At 40.1% G+C, this 23,119-nt stretch overlaps 1 protein-coding gene across 1 annotated transcript in view; it reads left to right on the top strand.

The window, feature by feature from the left end:
• The window catches only part of GRIP2 (glutamate receptor interacting protein 2), a 180,648-nt gene that overhangs the window by 63,127 nt on the left and 94,402 nt on the right, over positions 1-23,119 (top strand). The window contains exons 3-7 of the mRNA XM_074196104.1: positions 8,492-8,627; positions 11,952-12,097; positions 14,440-14,526; positions 14,841-14,916; positions 20,534-20,679. Of these exons, the coding sequence (XP_074052205.1) occupies positions 8,492-8,627; positions 11,952-12,097; positions 14,440-14,526; positions 14,841-14,916; positions 20,534-20,679 (591 nt within the window). The remainder of the gene's footprint in view (positions 1-8,491; positions 8,628-11,951; positions 12,098-14,439; positions 14,527-14,840; positions 14,917-20,533; positions 20,680-23,119) is intronic.

Genomic DNA, 23,119 nt, shown 5'->3' with positions numbered 1-23,119 from the left:
CACACATATCTTCAGTTTTGAACCTGAAAGGTAGAAATCAAAAGCTTACTGAATAGTCTTTGCAGTCTCAATCAAAGATGGGGCTCAGCTGAGAACTCTGAAAAGTACCACAACAGACAATTCTTGGAGGCCAGTATGCCCACCCCACTCCCCACCAGAGTACAAACTGCTGACTATTTCCTTGAGACAGGAAAGATTTAGCTCTCTGGCAGGTGACCCCCATCCTCTCTGGGAAATGCTCTATTGAGGGCCAAAATCAATACCTTCCATCCTTTGGCTCTGACACCAGGTAATTCTGCCTTTAGCATAAGGTGACAGCTCGTTTTCTTTGCAAGGGAATTTACTACTCAAGGCAAATTAGACTAATGGTCTTGGCTGCCGGAGACCTCAGTATAGTTGGCTAGACTTCAAACTGCCTGCTTGCATCTGCATGCTTTATTTCGCTGGGACCTACCTTAATTCAATTTCAGACCAACAAACATTTATTCAGCACCTTGGACCTGCAAAGTCCTATGTTAGGAATACAAAAATAAAAGCATATACCAAAACCAGTGTCTGCCTTCAGGGAGCTTAAATTCTATTGTGACTAGGGATATGGCATAAGGATACCAACTATATAAATGAAGAAATACATATTTTGTGTAAGTTGAAATACCAATTCTGATGTTTATGATTTACATGATCTTGACCCTTGTCAAGCTCTCGGCTTCAATTTCCTCATTTATGGACTAAGGTCCATTCTGACTATGAATCTATAATCTTATGACATTAATACAAGGTAATTTCAAAAACGAGTGAATGATAGTCACTGGGGGGAATCTATCAAGGCCTTGTTAGAAAGTGTCAACTGAAATGGTTTTTGGAGGAAGTAAGTATATCTTAGGAAGTATAGGGGAGAAAGGAGTGCATTTCTGATATGGAAGACAACTTGTGTAAAATCGTTGTCAGGCACTAAGCACTTACTTAGCACATGCTGTATGACAGGTACTAAGCTAAAGAAAGGCAAACAACTTGAAGAATAAAGATGTACAGAGAATAGCATGTGATTGAAAGGAAATACTTGGAAATAAGACTGGAAAGTTATAGGGAGAGGTTGGATTGAGAAGACATCTAAATGTCAGACTGAGTTTTATCCTAGAGGAGTTCCTGAAGATGTTTTTCTGAGTAGCATGAGCAGATTTGTGTCTTAGAAAAAAAGTAATTTGGCAACTATGGGGAAGAAGGACTGGCAAAGTGAGGTAGAGAGACCAGATAAGAGGTCATTGCAATAATTTGGTTGAAAGTCAATGAGACCATTGAGCTGAGGGAGGGGAGTGAAGAGAGAGAGACTGCTGAGCTCTGTCCTCTGCCCCTGGAACAGGACTCTGGGGCTCTGACCACATTCAGATCCTGATCCCAGTCTAGGCCCCCCGCATAGAACAACAGGGCCCCCCCCACCTTGGCCCCGTGGCAGAGGGGGACGCTTATGTTCATTCACAGACCAGGAGGGAGGACAGAACCTCACACACTGAGACCCTTGTGGGAGTGTCCCAAAAACTCAGGAAGCACCCCAAAAAACAGGCTTAGGCTGGGAAAATGAGCAAGCAAAGAAACAAGAGGAAGACCATTGAGAAATACTTTGCAAATGAGGCCAAGAAGGATCAAAATACTCAGTCTGAAGATGAGGAAGCACAAGCTCATGCATCTAAAGACTCCAAGAAAAACAGAAATTGGGCTCAGGCTATGATAGAGCTCAAAAAGAACTGAAAATCAAATGAGGCAGTTGGAAGAAAAACTGGGAAAAGAAAGGAGAGAGATGCAGGAAAAACATGGAAATGAAGTCAGCAGCTTAGTCAAGGAAATCCAAAAAAATGCTGAAGAAAATAGCATGCTAAAAAACAGCTTAGGTCAAATGGATAAAACAGTTCAAAAAGTTATTAAGGAGAAGAATGCTTTAAAAAGCAAAATTGACCAGATGGGAAAAAAGATAAGAAAACTCTCTGAGGAGAACAAATCCTTCAGACAAAGAATAGAATTCAGGGAGATTGATGAATTTACCAGAAATCAGGAATCAATACTTCAAAACCAAAAAAAATGAAAAATTAGAAGAAAATGTGAAATATCTCATTGAAAAAAAACAACTGATATGGAAAACAGACTTAGGAAAGATAATTTGAAAATTATTGGAATACCTGAAAGCCATGATCAGGAAAAGAGCCTTGACATCATTTTCAAATAATTACTACAGGAAAATGGCCCTGATATTTTAGAGGCAGAGGGCAAGATAGAAATGGAGAGAATCCACCTATCCCCCGAGAAAGAGATCCCCAAAAAACCAACCCCCAGGAATGTTATAGCCAAGTTCCAGAACTCCCAAGTCAAAGAGAAAATATTACAAGCAGCCAGAAGGACACAGTTCAAATATCATGGAGCTGCAGTCAGGATCACACAGGACTTAGCAGCAGCTACATTGGAAGCTCATAGGGCTTGGAATACAATATACTGGAAGGCAAAAGAGCTTAGAATGCAGCCAAGAATGAACTGCCCAGGAAGGCTGAATGTCCTCTTCCAGGGAAAAAGATGGACTTTCAATGAACCAGGGGAATTTCAAAGGTTCCTTTTGGAATGGCCAGAGCTGAACAGAAGGTTTGATCTTCAGATGCAGGACTCAGGTGAAGCATGGAGATTGGAGGAGAGGGGGGAAATATGAGGGACTTAATGAGGATGAACTGCATGTATAGAAAAATGATACTGATAATATTCATATGAATCATCTCAGTTAATAGAGCAGGTAGAGGGAGCTTTTATAGTTGAAGCACAGGAGAAAGCTGAATTTGAAGATAAAATATGGTGTAAAAATGGAGTCAATAAGAATAAAAGGGAAATGGAATGGGAGAAAGAAAAAGGAGAGGGGGAATAGTCCAAGCTATTTCACATAATAAGATTTTTTTTTTATTACAATGAGCTATTGCAATGATATGGAAGGGGAGAGGCAAGGGGGAATGAGGGAACCTTTGCTCTCATCAGAGATGGCTAGGAGAGGAAACAGCAAATATACTCAATGGGGTATAGACATCTGGAGTAAGAAGGAGGGGAGAGCAAGGGGAAGGGGTAGGGATGTGAATAAAGGAGAGGATGGACCATGGGGGGAGAGTGGTCAGATATAACACATTTTCTTTTTTACTTCTTGCAAGGGGGCTGGGATTGGATGGCCTTCCCAGGACCACAGGGCCAGGTGGATTCTGGGCCTAAGGGGTGGTATGGGGACTCAGGGCTTCTTGGCCCCAGGACCAGGGATCTGTCTGCTGCACCACTCAGCGACCCTACAGCAGAGTCAGAGTGAAAGGAGAGAGAAAATATAGTACATGGTAGTGGAGAAATAAGGAAGGAGGGAGTTGCGATCAGCAATGGCAATGTTGGAAAAATATGGAAGTAACTTGTGATGGACTTATCATAAAGAATGTGATCCACTCACGACAGAGTTGATGGTGTTGGAACAAAGACTGAAGCACATTTTTTGTTATTATTATTTGGGGGAGGGTGCAGGGCAAGTGGGGCTGGGTGGCCTGCCTGGGGCCACATAGCAGGGTGATCTTTGGGTGTCTGGGCCTGGATTCGGACCCAGGTGCTCCTGGCTCAAGGGCCAGTGCTCTGTCTGCCACCCAGCCACCCCTACTATCATTACTATTTTATTTTATTTTGGGTCTTTTTTTTTCTTCTTTTTGGTTTTTGCAAGGCAGTGGGGATCGGGTGGCTTGCATGTCACATGGCTGGGTGATTACTGGGTTTACGAGGCTGAATATGGACTCGGGTGCTCGTGGCTCCAGGGCTGGTGCTTCGTCCATTGTGCCACCTGGCCATACCTACAATTATTACTATTATTTTTTTTAATTTTAATTTTTTTTCTCTCCCCTTTACTTTTTTGCCCAAGCAAGTCTATCTGTATTCATGGGGGGAGGGGTATTTTGTTTACTTGTAAACAAGTATATTTTATTAATTAACAAATTAATTAATTAACAAAATGAGAATAAAAAATAAATAAATAAATATTATTCTCAAGACAATAAAAAAAAAAGAAAGTCAATGAGACCTGAACCAGGGTAGTGGCTTTGTAAGTGGAGTAAAGAGGAAAGATGTGAGATATATTATGGAGCTATGATTGGAAACCAAAATGTTAGAATAAAAGGAAGCTCTATAGTCAGCTCCCATCCATAAACTCCTCCAAACTGATCTCGAAAATGAACCAATCAGGGCAGCTAGGAGACACAGTGGATAGAGCAGAGCTCTGGACTCTGCAGGACCTGAGTTCAAATCCAGTATCAGACACTTGACACTTATTAGTTGTGTGGCTTTGGGCAAGTCATTTAATTCTGATTGCAGAGAGAGAGAGAGAGAGAGAGAGAGAGAGAGAGAGAGAGAGAGAGAGAGAGAGAGAGAGAAGGGAAAGAGTCAAAATAATATGTTACAGTCTGTATTCAGATATCAGTTTTTTCTCTGAAAGTGGATAGTATGTTTCATCATGAGTCCTTTGGGATTGTTTTGGATCACTATATTGCTGAGAATAACTAAGTCATTCATAGTTCTTCATCATACAATATTACTGTTACTGTGTACAATGTTCTCCTGATTCTGTTCACTTCACTTTGCATCAGTTTATGTAAGTCTTGCTAGATTTTTCTGAAATCATCCCTCTTGTCATAAAAAGCTTTAATAAATGAAATAAGAGCACTTAATTAGGAAAAAATGGGACTTATGGAAGGAAATTGAAAAAAGAAATTTTGTATAAGAAGTACAAAACTTTGCCCAAGCAACAAACTTCTTGAAATGTAGAATGAAGCAAACAGAAAGCAGTGACTCCATAACTCAGTGACTCATATCAAAAACAACTGATCTGGAAAATCAATCAGGTAAAAAAATGTAAGATCTTTGGACTATCTGAACACCATAAAATGGTATTCAGCCTACACATAATATTTCAAAAACTCTAAAAATTTCCCAGACCTCTTAGAATTGGGGGGGGAGCAAAAATGGAAAGAATCCACAGATCACCTCCTAAAATAAACCTTGAAATGAAAACTTTTAGAAATGTAACAGTTGAAAACCAGAGTTATCAGGTCAAAATAAAAATACTGGAAATAATCAGAAAGAATTCAAATACCAAGAAAGTATAATCAAAATCATGCATAATTTAACAACCAAAATATAAAGGAGTGGAAAGCTTGGAATAGAATATTTTAGAATATTAGAATATTTTAGAATAGGATATTGAATTACAGATGAGAATAACTCAACCAGAAAATCTGATATAATAGCATAGATAGAAAGATTTTTAATAGAATAAAGAATATTCCAGTACTGTTAGTGAAAAAAAGCAGAGCTGCAGAGATATTTTAAAGTTCAAATGCAGGAGTAAAGAGAATCAAAGAAAGATAAGCAACGATAAAAAAAAAATAAAGGACTAAAGAAAAATAAACTGTTTCTATTCAAAGAGGAGGAGATGATAAATATCAATATCAGAGTTCATAGAAGGAGTCTATGACCTGAGAGTAGTCCTGCCATGTCCTAACTTTAAAAAAAGAAAGAGAGAGGAAGAAGAATACACCAAAAGTGGAGGAGGGGGAAATGGTTAAGGAAATTATCTCATGTAATGAAGGTACACAAGAAAACATAAACAAACAAGGAGGAGAAGGTAGGGGTTTCTACTGACACTTGAATTTCATTCTCTTCTGAACCGGTCAAAAGTAGGAAGAAAACGCCAAGAATTAGGCTTGGAAATACAATTCACTCAACAAATAAAGCGAAGGGGAAAAGGAGGGGGTGAATTAAGGGTAAATTGAGGAAAGGATTAATACTAAGCAGAACAAACTATAAAGATATGGAATACCTCTTTTTTGAGGTGGTGAAGAATGGAATTCTAACACTCATAAATTGGGTAATGAATGAACAACTTATGGTATATAAATATGATGGAATACTCATATTTGTCATCATGAGGGCCAACCAGGATTCCAGAGGACAAAGGAAATGTTACCCATATCTTGACAGAGAAATGAAAGAATCAGAGTGCAAAATGAGACAGGTTTTGTTTGTTTTTGGTCACAACCAAAGTGGATATTTGTTTTGATTTATTATAGATGTGTATAAATTTTGTTTTTCTTGTGTTCTCATTTGAATGAGGGGGATTGGGGAGGAGGGTAAGAAGGAGGATCTTGGTTGATTAAAACAGATGAAATATTTTAAAAAATAAAGAAATGACAAGATTTGGAGATAAAAGATTGAGCTGATGATTCCAGGGTTATAAACTTGGGAAATTGGAAAGATGCCAGAGCACAAAACAGAAATGGGGAAATTTGGAAGAAGGATGGGTTTATGAGGTCACTTTACTGAGTTCTTTTTTTAGACAAAGTGAATTTGAGTTGAGGCATCTGTCTTTACAATATTTCAATTCAGAAAATAGATTGAGATAAGATATATAGATTTGAAACACATCTACATAGAGATGATTCTATTTTCTACTATGGTGAGTGACACATGCAGCAGAAAGAGTATAGTGCTTTGAGTCAAAGCATTTGATTTTAATCCTGTGTCTGCTATTAACTAGCTACATGACTTTAGGCAAGTCACTTTATCTTTCTAGGCCTCAGTTTGACCATTGTTTAATGAAGAAGTTAAACTAGTTCAGGCCTTCTTAACCTTAATCATGGACTTCTTTGACAATCTGATGAAATCTATAGGTAGGCTCTTTCTCAAGATAAATGCATAAATAAAATAAATAGATTTACAAGGGAAACTATATTGAAATGTGGTCTACCTATGTACCTACATACCTACCTACCTACCTACTTATCTATCTATATATTGTAAGAGATTAGGGATCCCAGGAACCCCTGATAAACTACTCTCTAAACTCCTGTGAAACTCTAAATCCTAAGAATTCAAATGAAAATGTCAGCATTTTTATGGTTGTGAGTAGCCTTAAGGATCATCTATCCCCTCATTTCATACTGAGGAAACGAGCCCAAATGGGTTGATCTGACCAAGGTCCCAAGTAGTAAGAGGTAGAGCCAGAATTCAAACCCAAATGCTTAAACTCAAAAATCCAATTTTTTTTGTACTACACCACTCCGATATCACAAGGGAATCAATCTATAAGTGTTTATTGATTGCCTACTGTTTTCTATGCTGAGAATGATATAAGTCACTGAGGATATGTTTTGTGAAGGCAGAATCAATGCACAGGCAGCAATCAGGAAATGGTTATGGACTTTGAATGATCAAATCCTAGCATATGAGATATCCATTTGGGATGGTAAAGGAAGAATTATAAAAGAGATCAATGGGAATTAGTGTAGTGAAAGAAATCTTCATAGAAGAGGTGAAACTACAGCTGTATTTAGAAAAATAGAAAGATTTAAAATAGAATAGAGGGGAGCCGGAAGATCATAGGACTTAGAAATGAAAGGATGTTTGAGTCATTGAACACAATTTACAGAGGAGTTAATTGAGACCCCCCCCCCCAGAAGGCTAAGCAATCTGATCCTGGTCACTTAAATAGTGAATAGTAGAACTGGAATATGAGCTAAAACCTTTTAATTGTAAATCCAGGCTCTCTATAGAGGCAAAGATGTAAGCAGGAATGGTCAATGAATGGGAGAAATGATAGAGACCACCCTGGCCAAAGAGTGGAGGATTCATATTGGAAAATTAAAGGCCATGAGACTGGAAATATAAGATGGGTCCAATTTGTAGAAGACCTTGGATATCAGGACATTTAATTAATATTGAATGAATTGAATTAATCTGGCAGCAGGTTATGAGGGATAGACTGAAGAGGCTGGAAGAAGCAGCTAGGGGGTCATCACAGTAACCCAGGCAGGAGGCTTTCTAATGTACTGAAAAGCATTTTGAAAATATTGAAGCAATATGCAAATGAAAGCTATTATCATTAAGCCTTGAGGAAGGAGAGGCTTTTTTTTTGTCAGGATCCCAAATGAAATTTATAGAGAAGTAGTTCTCCCTCCAATCTCCTGAGGCCCTTGGTTCATTACTACCTTCTTCTCATATCATATTTGGTCAGAGGTATGAGAGTACTTGAGTTTATATGTATTTAAGCCTTCTTTGTTGCTAGAATATGGGCAGTGCTAATGATGATAGCTGCCAGTAGGAACTCAGCCAGGAGAGACTTCTTTTGATTTTTCCAAGAAGATCTGTTGGAGAGAAAGAATGGATAAGGTGGGGTACTCCTTACATGAATATTATAAGGTTTACTTCCCTATTGTTTAAGGCCCTACATATATTAGGTATTTCATGAGCTTTTTAGACAAATTGAATTCCCTTTCCCTCCCCTCTCCTTGGCTATCTTTCCACTTTGCTTATTTCATACAAGGCCATGGTTTGTCCCCATTGACTTTTTGGTCTTTTCCAGTTCAGGAATCTATCCCTATTTGTGGTGAACTTTTCTCATCAGTGGATTTGTTCCACCCACACCACCTTAATGCCTCTTTATTTCCAGAGGAGTTCCGAGGGGTCACCATTGTGGAGCTAATCAAGAAGGAGGGGAGTACCTTGGGGCTGACCATCTCCGGTGGCACGGACAAAGATGGGAAGCCTAGAGTCTCCAACCTGAGACCTGGTGGACTAGCAGCCAGGTAAGAGGATGCAACTGCTATTGGGCATGATCAAAGGAAGGTGGGGAGAGACAGAAAGAAAAAGACAGGTAGAGGATGGGTTAAGTCTCAACAATATATCATTTACCACATCACAGAATATTAGAACTAGATGGGATGTAAAATGTTAGAAATGGGAGAAATCTTTGAGCATGAATTGTGAGACTTGGAAGAGAACTTAGAACATAAAATGTTAGCGCTGAGGTGGCGGCAAGCAATTGGATCTTGGAACATAGAATGTTAGAAATGGAAAAGATCTTGGGACATGGGATGTCAGACCTGGAAGGAATCTTAAAACAGAAGAACTGAAAGTGACCCTAAAGATCATCTAGGTCAACTCCATTCTTTTCCAGATGAGAAAACTGGGGCTATTAGAAGGGCTGTGTCTTGTCCAAATTCCACAAGAGTTGATGTTTAGAAGCAAGGGTTTCTGACTACATTTCTTTCAATACACTTTGATATTTTCCTTGGGCAAGAGGGGAAATATAATGCTTAACATTTAGATAGGCCTTTAAGACTTGCAAAGAACTTTACATAAGTTATCTCATTTGATACTCACAAATCTATCAGTCAAGTAGAATGGTCATCCTCATTTTGAGAACAGAAGAATCTGAGATGGAAAAAAGTAAAGTGTCAGACTAGTAAGTATCTGAGGCTGAATTTGAACACAGGTCTTCCTAACTCCAAGGAGATATAACTCGAAAATAAATTTCTCCAAAAGAATAGATTTTGTTTTCTTGTTTGCTTTTATGCATCTTGTTAAATTTGTATTTGAGGGGCAGCTAGGTGGTGCAGTGGATAGAGCACCAGCCCTGAAGTCAGGAGTACCTGGGTTCAAATCCAACCTCAGACACTTAATAATTACTTAGCTGTGTGGCCTTGGGCAAGCCACTTAACCCCATTTGCCTTGAGAAGAAATTATATTTGAAGAGACTTCTTAGACCTAGGTAGTTCTGTAGTCATGCACATAATATTGTGTTTGTTCCTCCTTGGAGGGGTCTGGGGTAGGGAAAAGTCAGAAAGAGAGATAGAGGGGAGATTGAAGGAGGTATGTGTGTGTGTGTGTGTGTGTGTGTGTGTGTGTGTGTGTGTGTGTGTGTGTGTATGAGAGAGAGACAGAGAGAGACAGAGACAGAAACAGAGAGACACTGAGATAGAGAGACAGACAAATGAGGGAGAGAAAAAAGGAAAGGGAGGGGAAAGAGTGAGGGAGAAAAGGAGGGGAAAGAGAGAGAGAAAGAGTCAGAGATAAAGAGATGGACAGATGAGGGAGAGAGAAAAGGAAAGGGAGGGAAATAGAGAGAGAGAGAGAGAGAGAGAGAGAGAGAGAGAGAGAGAGAGAGAGAGAGAGAGTTCTTTTTATGATGGGAAAACTAAGGACCAGGAATTGTCTTCCAAATTCCCTTAGTAAAGTCAGTAAACATTTATTTAGTTCTTACCATGTGCCAGACATTCTGCTAAGCCTTTGAAATTTGAGCACAAGAACAGTGGATGAGTGCTTGGCCAAGCTAGAGCTCCATCCTGCCTTGCAGGGAGCTCCCAGTTCTCTTTGTCACCAAGATAAATAAACTCTTTAACTTTGCAGAAGTCAGATCCCTTGGCAAAGTGGTGAAGATGGTGAAATCGGGCTTGGTCAGCATTATGCTCTTCTTCTGGACTCCATGGGCTACCTTGTATGACCCAGTCCCTTGCCCACTGCTCCCCTGCTGTTGTCATTTCTACCATAGTTTTAGAAGAAAACTCTGAGAAACCTTGGTAGGGTGCATGTGACATGGATCCATCTCTGAAGGCGTGTCTTGTGACAGAGGGAGCAGACAACATCTGCGGACCCCTAGACATATTTCAACACAAGAAAAAGCTTCTGAACTAAGAATTGTCCAGCAAGGAAATAGACTGCCTCCATATGTAGATGTTAGGCATTCTTTACCTAGTAGTATGCAAGTACACAGTGGAATCCAAAGAAATGTGTTCTAGGTGATCCTAGAGTTCCTAAAACAATAATTAACCCATCAATGTAAGGGATCCTCTTGTTCCACCCTTTGAATTTAATTACTTTGTATCCGGATGACTTCATCTTTTCCATCTTCCCAAGAGTGACCACTATCAATACAGACTCCTGAGATACTAAACTACACAGAGAATCATCAAATGTTCAAGCTGGACCTTACTTTAGAAACCATCTGGTCCCCCTCCTGACCATTTTACAGAGGAGGACATAAGACTAGAAGAAAAGACTGGCCTGGCCCCAAGTCACATAGCAAGTCCATGGCAGAACTGGAGCAAGAACCCAAGTTTTCTATGATTGAATCATCAAATAACTATTGAGAAATGGCTCTTCTAGTCCAGAGCATTTCCATTGAACCAGGCAGGCTCTGGGGGTCATTGAACACTTAATCTAGTCTTACCCAGAATTCATGACAGCCACGGGGGTAAAATTGGTTTGGAAAGATGGGACACCAAATTAACATTGTCACCTAATAAGCAAAGCTACAAATACACAAAATGAGGACAAATGGGAGACTGATGAAACCCCACCAGGGTTTCTCATAATTCTCTTCTAAAACTATGGTAAAAATCACAGCAACAGGAGAGCAGTGGACAAGGGGCTGGGACAAGGGAGGCCTTGGAGTCTAGGAGAAGAGCATAGAAATGACTATCACTCATGTCCAATTTCTGATCATTAGTTAATTATTTCATTTACCCCCACATTTTCTATTTCTCCCCTCCCTCTGTCTTTCTCCCATCTCTGTCTGTCTGTCTTTCTGTCTCTGTCTTTCTTATACACCACACACACACACACACACACACACACACACACACACACACACACACACACACTTTCATAATTATGTAGTTGCTGTGGACCAATGAGCCCCTGATGAAGCAGAAAAGTCATTGGTAGACATCTATGGTTCCCATTGTGCTTTTGCAAAATCATAGAATTTCAAAGTTAAAAGAATCCACATTTTGCCCTCTTGATGAATAAAAATGCTTTCTCTGACACCCTAGACAAGTGATCACCCAGCCTTATCTTATTGATGTACAACAATCTACATGCAACACAATCTACATCCTGACTTGGATCCTACCTAACTGTGTGACCCTGACCAAGTCACTTAACCTGACTCAACATCAGTTTTCTCATCTGTGAAATGGTAACCCCAAATAGTTCCCTCACTCCAGGTTGTTGTGAGAATCAAAGAAGATCACAGGAGTAAAGTAAATTTTGAAACAGTATAGCATGCTAGCTATGATTTTAATTGAGGGGCCTTGCATAATTCAAATGTTGCTGTGCTTTATTTCCAGAAGCGACCAGTTAAATGTGGGGGATTACATCACATCCGTGAATGGGATCCACCTGACAAAGCTGCGCCATGATGAAATCATCAGCCTGCTGAAGAATGTTGGGGAGCGGGTGGTACTTGAGGTGGAGTATGAGCTCCCCCCTGCTGGTGGGTACCTTCCTGGTGACTCCCTTGGCTTTGGGATGTTTGTTAGAGTCAAGCATGTGGACAGTGGCAAAACCAGAGTTAAAATATGGGTGTTTGTGTGGTCAATAGAGAATCTGAGTTCAAATATGACCACTTCCTTGGACAAGTTCTTTAACCTGTTCAGGTCTCAGTTTCCTCATTTGTAAAATGAGGGGTGGCTTAGATAGCCTCTGTGATCCTTTCCAGGTCTTAATCTATGATGCTATCTGAAATACTTTCTATCTGTCTGATCTTGGTAAGTCACTAGATTTCCCTTGGCCTTCTGAAGATCTGTCCAGCTCTAGATTGACAAGGCTAAGGTCCCCTTAAACAGCCTCCATGGGTGGAGTCAGAAAGACCCAAGTCCAAATCCTGTCTCTGATACAGACGTACATAGGAATATAAAAGATTCCAGCTTAGATGAAGGAAAGATTATGTTCAGCAAGAATTGAGTTCAGAGTCAGCCAAAGAGGGAATCAGGAAAGCTTAGTGAGGCAGGTAGCCTTTGGGCTGGGCTGTGAATAATGAGCAAGTTATCTTGGTATGGATGGTGTGGACTTGGTATGGACTTGGAGTCAGGAAGACCTGTTAAACAGCCTCCATGAATGGAGTCAGAAACCTCAGTCTTGGGTTCTTCCTAGCTAGTATAACCCTAAGCAACTCACTTAGCTTTTGTCTGCCTCAATTTCCTCATCTCTAAAGTGGGATAACAGTACCTGCCTCCAGGGTTGTTGTGAGGATCAAATGAGATAATATTTTTATTAGGCCAATGCCTGGATATATATATATACATATATATATATATATATGTATATATATATATCCAAATAAATCTTAACTATTATTATTCTTCAGCCTTGTTCATGCATTAATAAAAATCATTCCCTCTGCATGCTTCTTATATTCCTGACCTTTCTTCCTTCCTGTTTCTAGTTAGAAGATGCCCTGAAATCATTAAGACATCCTGCCTTTGTTTCATCAACAAATAGTAATTTAAGAGATTGAGAAGACCTGAGGTAGGGGGTGGCTAGGTGCACAGTGGATAGAGCACCAGCCCTGGAGTCAGGAGGACCTGAGTTCAAATCCAACTTCAGACACTTAATTACCTAGTTGTGTGGCCTTGGGAAAGCCACTTAACCCCATTGCTTTGCAAAAAAATAAAAATAAAAAAGAGAAGATCCAGGATGTGGTCAATCATTCAGCAAACATTAAGTACCTACTGTATGCTAGAGTAGCCTCTGGAGAAGCAGAGATAAAATGGAACTCTCTGCTGCAGAAACAGTAACCCAGGACTATCTCAGTTGCACTTCTAGACAGATTGATGTCACTGAAAAGGTTCATAGGTAGACCAGATATTGCTAACTTGAAGGATCTATGGAAAAAATGAGTTTGTTCCCATGTAGCTGTCCCTAGGCAGAACAATGGTTAGTGCCTATTGGACTTGGGGCAATATTCCTAGAATTTTCACCACTCGGTCACTGTGTCCCATGCCCTTAACTTTTTATTTCCTTCTGCCAACATTGTAGTCTCCTCCATTCTTCTTGTAATTCTGTATTATTCCCACTTTATTCTTTGCCTTCTCATCCTATAAATTAGCTAACCATGTTCTACTTGGTGGGAGAACACATACAAGTGGGATCATTCTGCCCTTATCTACACGAGTAATGAACATACCTTGGCTAAAGCAGAGAAATTCGGAATTTGTAATCAATTCTCACAAATTTAGAATTAGAAGGGTGATGTTTGAGTCTAACTCCTTCATTTTACAGATGAGGAAACTGAGATTCATTCAAGGTTAAGTCATTTACCTAGGGTCATCAAGAGTCCTCCAAGAACATAGCTTAGCACAAAACATCTCAGAATGTGTATGGACTAATATAAAAGGAAGAGGACAAAGAGACCTCAAGTCTTGAGACACAATATTGATCTATTGAATAATAACAGCGATCTGGGTATAGCATCACCAGTCCTCTTGTGTAGAACTGATATTCTTGAATATCCCAAATTCTGGGGAGAGAACCACATTGTTCTTGCTAAAGGTACCAAACAATTTTTTCTATTAGTTGGTGCAAGTGTGTCAGTACCCTCTACATTGAAGAAAAATCCTTATTTGCCTAGCTTTACTTACAACACTGGACAGGAAACTTAAGTCCTCAAGGTCTTACTTCCTATCCTGTTTAGTAGGAAAGGGGGCTAAGATTAAACTTGTTTCTGACTTAAAGATTTTGCAATTCAACCATAGTTTGAAGGGCGCTTGTTTCAAAGGCAGCAGTCTTAAGAAGAGGCCAGTGGAGTAAAAGAATACTTTTCTGTTTCTCCTACAGCCCCCGAGAACAGCTTAGGAATTATTCCAAAGACCATTGAGGTCTCCCTGTATAAAGAAGGCAATAGCTTTGGCTTTGTACTCAGAGGTCAGTACCTTCCCCTCCCCAGGTAAGCAGCAACTTGACATCTGGGTGAGTTCTGGGCTCAGGGCTAACTCTGGTTTCTGTCTGCCAGACTGTGAGTGGTCTTTCTGACCCACAGGGTTTAGGATGATGGGACCTCAATATCAGAGATCCCAATGGGATTTTTAGCAGGGTAGGCAATCACTGGCCCAGGTCTGGACTTTGTGGGAAGTGTACCTTCCAATGGTAATGGGAAAAAAAAAACAGAAAACATGTGGGGTAGGGTGGAGGAAGATGGATGAGGTTTTATTCATGGATGGTCTTGGCCTGTGTTTCAGGGGGAGCCCATGAAGACTGGCACAAATCCAGACCACTCGTATTCACCTATGTAAGGCCAGGGGGCCCAGCTGACAGGTAACCACTACCTTGAGAAGGAGGTGCAGGTTCAGCACCTGAGCTGTTCACCTCCCTGGCAGAGATAAAGGACAGTTTTTCTAAGAAAGTGACCTAGGTCCTCCCTGATCCCTCGAGCTTTCTCTAGATTTCAGATACCCTGCAATTCCACAACCCCTCAACTCTTCTGTAAACTCAGTTTAAGAGTTAACCAAGAAGCAACATGCTGGTGTTGGAATGCACTGGAGTCAGGAGACATAGGTTTCAGTCCTGGTCCTGCCACTATTAATTATAAGGCACTGAACCTTTCTAGATGTTAATTTTCTCTTCTCTAAATTAAAGAGACTAGATTAGAGGTCCTTTAAAATTGAACTTTCAGTGGTATTTATATGACCACTTCTGTGGTAGAGGCAGAACCTTTCCTATGGTATGATAGATTTTCAGGGTCTAATCCTGCCAGTGTGCCAGTGCTAGGTTATGATCTCTCTCTCTCTCTCTCTCTCTCTCTCTCTCTCTCTCTCTCTCTCTCTCTCTCTCTCTCTCACACACACACACACACACACACACACACACACACACACATACACACACACACACATACAACTATCCATCTATAAATATATGCATGTATGTTCTCATCAATCTGTATATGTGGGTTTTAGGTGCAGGTATGTTCAGATATGTACTTTATATACACAAGGGAAAGTTAGATGGCAGAGTGGTCTTGGAATCAGGAGGACAGGAGTTCAAATCTAGCCTCTGACACTAGCTGTGTGACCTTGGGCAAGTCACTTAACTGATTGCCTCATATCCAGGTCTATCTCCAGTTGTCCTGATCCATATCTGGCTTCTGGACCCAGATGGCTCTGGAGGAGAAAGTAAGGCTGGTGTCTTAGCACAGCTCCCCCTCACTCAAATTCAATTCATGTGCCTTTCATGACATCACCTCCATAATGTCATGGTCTTCTTTGAGAATGAATAGCAAACAATTATGTACACACATATGACTTTGAAGAATCCTGTCTATGTTGGCTTATTTTTCTCCTCCCTCTCCCAGAGGCCTGGGCTTTTTAATAGTCACTTAGAAGAATGACTTCTGGAAGGTCCATTTAAGGTCCTGATTATTATTTTGGGATATAAAAAGTTATTGAATGGTAGATAGCATAAAGAATTATGCCGTGTCCAAATTAGCTCCCAATTTTTTCTGCCCCCTCCTTCGATTCCAAGTCAAATGTGATGAGGCAGTCCATCACTCCAACTCCCTTAGAAAAAGCTTGATCAGAAGAATAAAATGCATCATTTCTCACACTCAAATGACTTAGCTTTCATAGCTATTGAATTTCAGAACTGAAATAGAAATCATCTTTTCTTATCTTGAAAACTGAGGTGCAGAGATGGGAACTGTTCAAGGTTCAAATGATCTTTTCCAACCACCCTCCCCAGAATCCCTGACAAATGCCCCATTCACTTCTCTTTGAGTACTTCCTTTGAGGAGAGTTTCACTACCTATCATGGCAGTCAACAGGTTCCATGATTGAAGAGCTCTATTTAAAAATTATAGATTTCAATAAAATGTAAGCACTTTGAGAATCTGGCTCATAGTAGATACAATTCACCAAATCAATGAATTTCAGAAATAAAAGGTCAACTTGTACAACTCATTTTACTGATAAGGAAACTGAGTTCCAGGAAGGAAAAGTGATTTGTCTTAAGATTATGCCATTAGCTACTAGTGGAGTTGGGATTAGAACCCTGATCTCTGTCTGACCTTGGGCAAGTTATTTAACCCCTTTGCTTTGCAAAAACCAAAAATCACAATCAAAAACACCCCCCCCCCCCCGATATCTTAATGTCTGTTTTACTGTAGTTCAAAAATTCTTCCTTATCTTAGATTGAAATCTTCCTCCCTATAATTTTTCCTTAAGTGATGCTAATTCTGCCTACTGTGCATACTGAGAAAAACATTGACCCTTTCTTTCACACTACCAAACTCTTTGAGAATGGAGACCTTGAGCTGCCTCAGATTGTTTTCATTTCTTTGTTTGGACATTTAACCATAGGACAGCTGCCTCTCTTATGTCTTTACATCTGCCAATAATTTTCATTCATTTCCCTGTCAGTAGGGATTCTTAGACAAGTATGTTGGGAATGTCACATTCTAAAACCACTCCTACCTGCTCCAAAATAATGTAAGATCATCATAGCCTAGTCATAACTAGTTAAAGTTAGAACTTTCTAGTTCAACTAGTAATCCATTGCCCTCTATGTACAGGCAAAGGAAACTGAGGTTCAGAGAAATGTCACCCACCCATATCTCACATGTACTTAGGGACAAAGGCAGAATTTATTTATTTATTTTTTTAAGAATTTATTTATTTTGAACTCCTGTCCTCCTGATTCCAAGACCACTCTGCCATCTAACTTTGATCTTTGTTCAAACTCCACAATTCTTTCTCTGGATACAGATGCTATTCTCCATCACAGATATTCCAAAATTGTGCCTGATTGCTGCACTGATGGAATGAGTGAGTCCATCAACGTTGATCATCACCCCCATGTTGCTATTAGTGTGAACAATGTTTTTCTGGTTCTGCTCATCTCACTCAGCATCAGTTCATGCAAATCCTTCCAAGCTTCCCTGAATTCCCATCTCTCCTGGTTTCTAATAGAACAATAAATAGTGTTCCATAACATGCATATATCACATTTGTGAAGTCATTCCCCAATTGAAGAACATTCACTTAATTTCCAATTCTTTGCTACCACAAACAGGGCTGCTATGAGCTTTTTGTACATAAAAGCAGAATTTAAACCCACCCAAATTTTTTATTCCAAATCTGTGGTGACTTTTTCTCTATCAGACTTTCTTCTAGAATGATCTGTTATTTTGCTAGTGAGAATTCATTTCAGTGAAGTCTAATACTTCTGTGGCTTGTTACTTAGAATCATAATTGAAGGAAAGACTATATTTCAGATAGAGGTTATTGAAAATAATGATGTAACTTTTTCCTATCCAAATTCATTGACATTACCTGCCTTCCTCAACAGATCATGGACCGTTGGATCAAATAGTCAGTCAATAAGTATTTATTAAGAATTAATTCTGTGCCAAGCAACATCCAAAGTACAAATCCAAGCAAAAAGAAAAATACTCCCAGCCCTCAAGGTGCTTACATTCTAAAGTAGAAGGATAACACATAAAAGGGAGTTAAACAGGAGACTGTGCAGCTAGGTGGCACAATGAATACAGCACAGACCCTGGAGTCAGGAGGGTCTGAGTTCAAATCCAGCCTCAGACACTTAATAATTACCTAGTTGTGTGGCCTTGGGCAAATCACTTAACCCCATTGCCTTACCAAAAAAAAATTTGATTTGGGAGAGGAAATCAACATGGGGGAAAGTCTAGAGGTTTAGAAGGAAAGGAATGAAGGATGTTTGACCTAGGACCCTCCCAAAAATGGAGGCCCTTATAGGAACTCACCAGTTGACAAAGGTGGGGAGGCCACAAGGATAGAGGGAAACTCCAAGGTCAAGAGGTTTCAAGGACAGAGGGAAAAGGAAAGACTAAATTACTAACTTGTGAAATTCAGAACTGGAAGAAATGTTTTAGTCCATTTGGTCCAATCCCATTATTCTATAGATGAGTAAATGGAGGGCCACAAAGAATAAATGTCTTGGCCATGGTGGCAGAGACACAACTCAAACCCAGGTCTTTTGACTCCAAATCCCATGCTCTTTCCTCTGGAGATGAGTTTTCCTAGTCCATCACTTACTAAACTTAGTTTTAATATCTCTATAAACCAAACTTAAATTACACAAAAAGTTCCAAACCAGCCCAGAATAATACAGCAGAAAGAAATAGGATAACTTGGCAAAAATGGAATACTCTTGACCATTTGGACAGTTGGCTGCTGTGAATAGCCCTTCTCCCACTCCCATGAATCACTTCTAAGGGCATTCAGGAAAATCAGTGGGATTATTGTTAACACCTGATTAAATTAAATGTACAACTTTTTTTTTTTTTTAGTTTTTGCCAGGCAATGGGGTTAAGTGGCTTGCCCAAGGCCTCACCGTTAGGTAATTATTAAGTGTCAGAGACCGGATTTGAACTCAGGTACTCCTGACTCTAGGGCCAGTGCTCTATCCACTGCGCCACCTAGCCACCCCAAATGTGCAACTTTAAAAAAGCAAGCTGAATATAAAAGAAGCTCACAGTTTTATGTAGACAGCTCTTTTTGTTCCTTCTATATTGAAAAAGTTTGAGTTTGTTAAATTTATATTAAAAGAGATCTTAGGGGGCGGCTAGGTGGCACAGTGGATAGAGCACTGGCCCTAGAGTCAGGAGTACCTGGGTTCAAATCTGGTCTCAGACACTTAATAATTACCTAGCTGTGTGGCCTTGGGCAAGCCACTTAACCCCATTGCCTGGCAAAAACCTTAAAAAAAAAAAAAAAAAGAGAGATCTTTAAAAACAAACTAGTGGTAAACTTCCTATAGTCCCTTACTGTACAAGTCTGAAGTTAGTGCTTTTATGGACTAGACCTTCCCCTTATGGACCCCAGATCAGTCCCACCAAAAAGACTGAATTAGGAGCAGACTTTTAGAGCTAGACTTTATAGTTGTCCAACCCCCTCATTTTACTTGGGAGGAAACTGAGGAAGAGGGAAATGCAGGGATGTCTAAGAGAGTTAGTAGCTAAACCAAGACTCAAAGCCAGGTCCTCTGATTTCAAGTCAAAATTCTGATTCCTAGTTCATCAAATTGCTCCATCCCTTTAAACGTTTGTGGGCCCCCATAGCATTCATGCCAACCAAGGAATTCTGAGTTATATTCAGGCACTCTTCATACTCAACTTTGTCCAGATATCTGTATCAGTGATTCTTAGAATGGCCCTGGATAAGTTTATTAATAGCTCTCTCTATTAATAGCTCTTGGCCACAGTTAAAATAAAACTGCCCCCACAGAGTTCTCTGCTGGTTTAAAGTCACTTGCCAAGACTGAACCAAAGTCTGCGGCTCACAGCAGTGATAGGCTGAATCCTGAACCTGGCCAAATCCTAGTATGATTTTGCTTTTCATTCTCCAAACCAGTAATATTTTTGTTTTGTTTTCTTTTTAAGTGAACATCTAATGAGTTACTTTGAACTAGGATCAACCATATTGTTCAAACTACTGAAAGAGAAAATTATAATTCCTCCAAAGAGAATCTAAATGACCTATCATTCAGCTTTGAGGTTTAGCTTTTAATGGAACCACATCAGGTTTAGCTTTTTTTTAAATTTTTAAATTTTTTAAATTTATTCCCAGCTCCAATATTCAGTGTTCTAAAGTTCTCATGTTTTACATCCTAAGGTCCCTCCCAACTCCAGTAATAAATACTCTTAAAGACCCTTCCACCTCTCACATACTATGTCCTAAGATCCTTCCTAGCTCTAACATTCTGGGTTCTATAGTCTCTCACAGTTCTGATATTCTCTGTTGTAAGGTCCAGCTCTGATAATCTCTGTTCTAAGTTCCCTTCCTGCTCTGATGTTTTCTGTTTTTAAGGGCCTTCCTTAGTTCTGACATTCTTTTTTTTTAATATTTTCTAGCTCTGACTTTCTTGGCTTATAAAGTTCTGTGACTTGGTTTCCCCACAGGGAGGGATCCCTGAGAATTGGAGACAGGCTGCTCAGTGTGGATGGTATTCCACTTCACAACCTGACCCATGCAGATGCTCTCAACATCCTTCGACAATGCAGCCAGGAGGCCCTCTTCCAGATTGAATATGACGTCTCCATCATGGGTAAGGACACACAGTCCCTCTAAGAGAGCACCCATTGAAATGAGGTTAGGAGCAACATGAGCTCAGTGTGTAGGCCCCTAGTCATGATTCTGCCCAAGCCAGCAATATGTTAGGGGAGGGAAAGGAGGCATAGGTAGTGATGACAATATTGTCTCATATTTTTTGAAACTCCCAAACTTTCTCTTTTTGTTCTCATAAGTTTTTATTATTACTCCCATCTAAGAGATGAGGAATCTGAGGTGCACACTGCCCCAGGGTCATACCATAAGGTGGTGGCAGGGTCTGAGACATAATTTTCCTTAAATTTTAAATCCAGAGCTTTGTTTTCTATATTAGCCCTCCCCCCCATCTTCATCATTCCTAAATGCTTAGGTCTAGACAAAGTCTAATCAGACCCTAAAAGAATCTTTCCTAAAACCAGGACTTGTTCTTTGACCTAGTAGGTTACTCAGTGCCATGGACTCAGCCCAGGAGCTGAAGCCTTAATTTACCTTCTCTGCTTTCTCCACGCTAAAATGAGGGTGTAGGCCAAGATATTCTCTGGAATCTCTTCTAGATCTCAATCCTCTGAAATTCTACAAAATGTTCTTTTGATCCTTTGATCCTGAACCAGAAAGAGATGGTGGATGTGATGCTCATTTCTGACCTTGACTCCTTCTCAGCAGCCTTGCTTCTGAAAATAACATTCCAGGAGGGAAAATATTAGCCTAAAGGGGCAGGTGCATTTGAGTGTCAGCTGAGGTGATAGAGGGTGGTGTGTGGGAACCCCCATCCTATGCTGGGTACCTCCAAAACTGCATGCTTTCAGGTCCTGTGGGATAGCTTCCTTTGATCTCAAATGCTTTCCTTTAGGGAATCAGTCTTCCCTCCCATGCAGCAAATGAAATTTTCACAGTAAGTAGGAAGATTCTTAGTTTTTTATAAAAAGCAATTAAAGTAAAACCATTGAATTAAAGATCTTGACTGCTTGGTAGAGTGGAAAGGACAAGACTGAGTATCAAATCACCTGGGTTTTAACCCTCCCTTTCTATTTCTTATTTCTGTTCAGCCTTGGAAAAATGCCATCCCTAGGTTTCAGTTTTCTTTTCTGAAAAGTGGAGATAATACTTCTGTCACCTACTTTATCAGATTGTTGTGAATAATCCTGTTGGACTGGGAGATGGAGAGAACCTCCAGACTTCTAACAGCTTTTAAATAGGCTGCATCCCTAAATCTACTGGGGGTGTCAGAACCCCCAGAATCTTCTTACTTTGTCTTTGAGCACCAGAAAAGCTGAAACCACAAAAATAACTGTTTTTCTCTAAGGGGAGATCAATTATCTGGTAGGAAAATCATTAGCTCAGAAATGAAGATACTTGAGCAGCACAGTGCCTGCATTTATAATAAGTGCTTGTAGTGATTGTGGTGGTTGGATGGACCGTCAAGAGGAATAGTCAGCTCCATTAGCCCAAGATCAACTACAAAGTCCTCTTTTTGCCACATCAGCCCTTTACAACCCGGCCCCTTCCTACCTTTCCATTCTTCTTAAACATCATCCCCTGTAAGGATGGCAATCAAACATCAGCCAAACTAACTTTCCTGCTTGTTGCCCACACTGACTGGTATATTGTAGATTCTTAATAAAGACCTGTCAGTTGATGCAAATATAAACATCCATCAATAATGGGTTTTATCAGCTAGCATTTAGATAGATAGAGAGAGAGAGAGAGAGAGAGAGAGAGAGAGAGAGAGAGAGAGATCACTTAAGGTTGCTGCCCTCCCCCGATTTTTCCAAACAAAGCAATATATCATCTTATTTGATCCTCACAACACTCTCATGAAGTAGATACTATTTTTTGACTCTGTTTTGCAGAGGCAACAAGTGACTTGCTCCAGTCCCAGAATTACTAAGTATCTGAGGCAATATTTGAACTCGTCTTCCTGACTCCAAGTCCAATGCTCTATTTCCCTCTGCCATTTGGCTTAAAATACATTTTTGGTATAATAATTCTAAATGTATAAAACAATTATTCTTATAAAGAATATGGAGATGGGTTTAGTGTCCTAAACCTAGCAGGGCCTTTGAGGACTTGAGATAAACATGTTTGTAAGCCCTAGAAAAGAGAGGATGAGAGAAAGGAAATGGAGAAGAGAAGATAGGGAGCAGGAGGGAGAGAGGAAGATGTGAGGAAAGGGAAGGAGAGAGTGAGGGAGACTGAGAGGGGAAAAGGGAGGAAAAGAAAGAAAAGAATGTAAGGAAAGAGTGGAAGGAAGGAAAAGGGAGAGGGAGGGATAGGGGAAAGGAGAGAGAGAAACCAGTCATGCTTTTGGCTCATATACACTCACCAGGTCAGCAAGTCTAATTGTGGGATCTCTGCCTCCAACCTTGGCCCTCTCCAATTCATTCTCCACCTAGCTACTAAAATGATTTTCCTCAGGCACAGGTCTGACCATGTTACTC

The sequence above is a fragment of the Macrotis lagotis genome, chromosome 8 (assembly GCF_037893015.1).
Source record: "Macrotis lagotis isolate mMagLag1 chromosome 8, bilby.v1.9.chrom.fasta, whole genome shotgun sequence".
NCBI classification, from domain to species: domain Eukaryota; kingdom Metazoa; phylum Chordata; class Mammalia; order Peramelemorphia; family Peramelidae; genus Macrotis; species Macrotis lagotis.
This window is presented reverse-complemented; position numbering and strand designations above follow the sequence as displayed.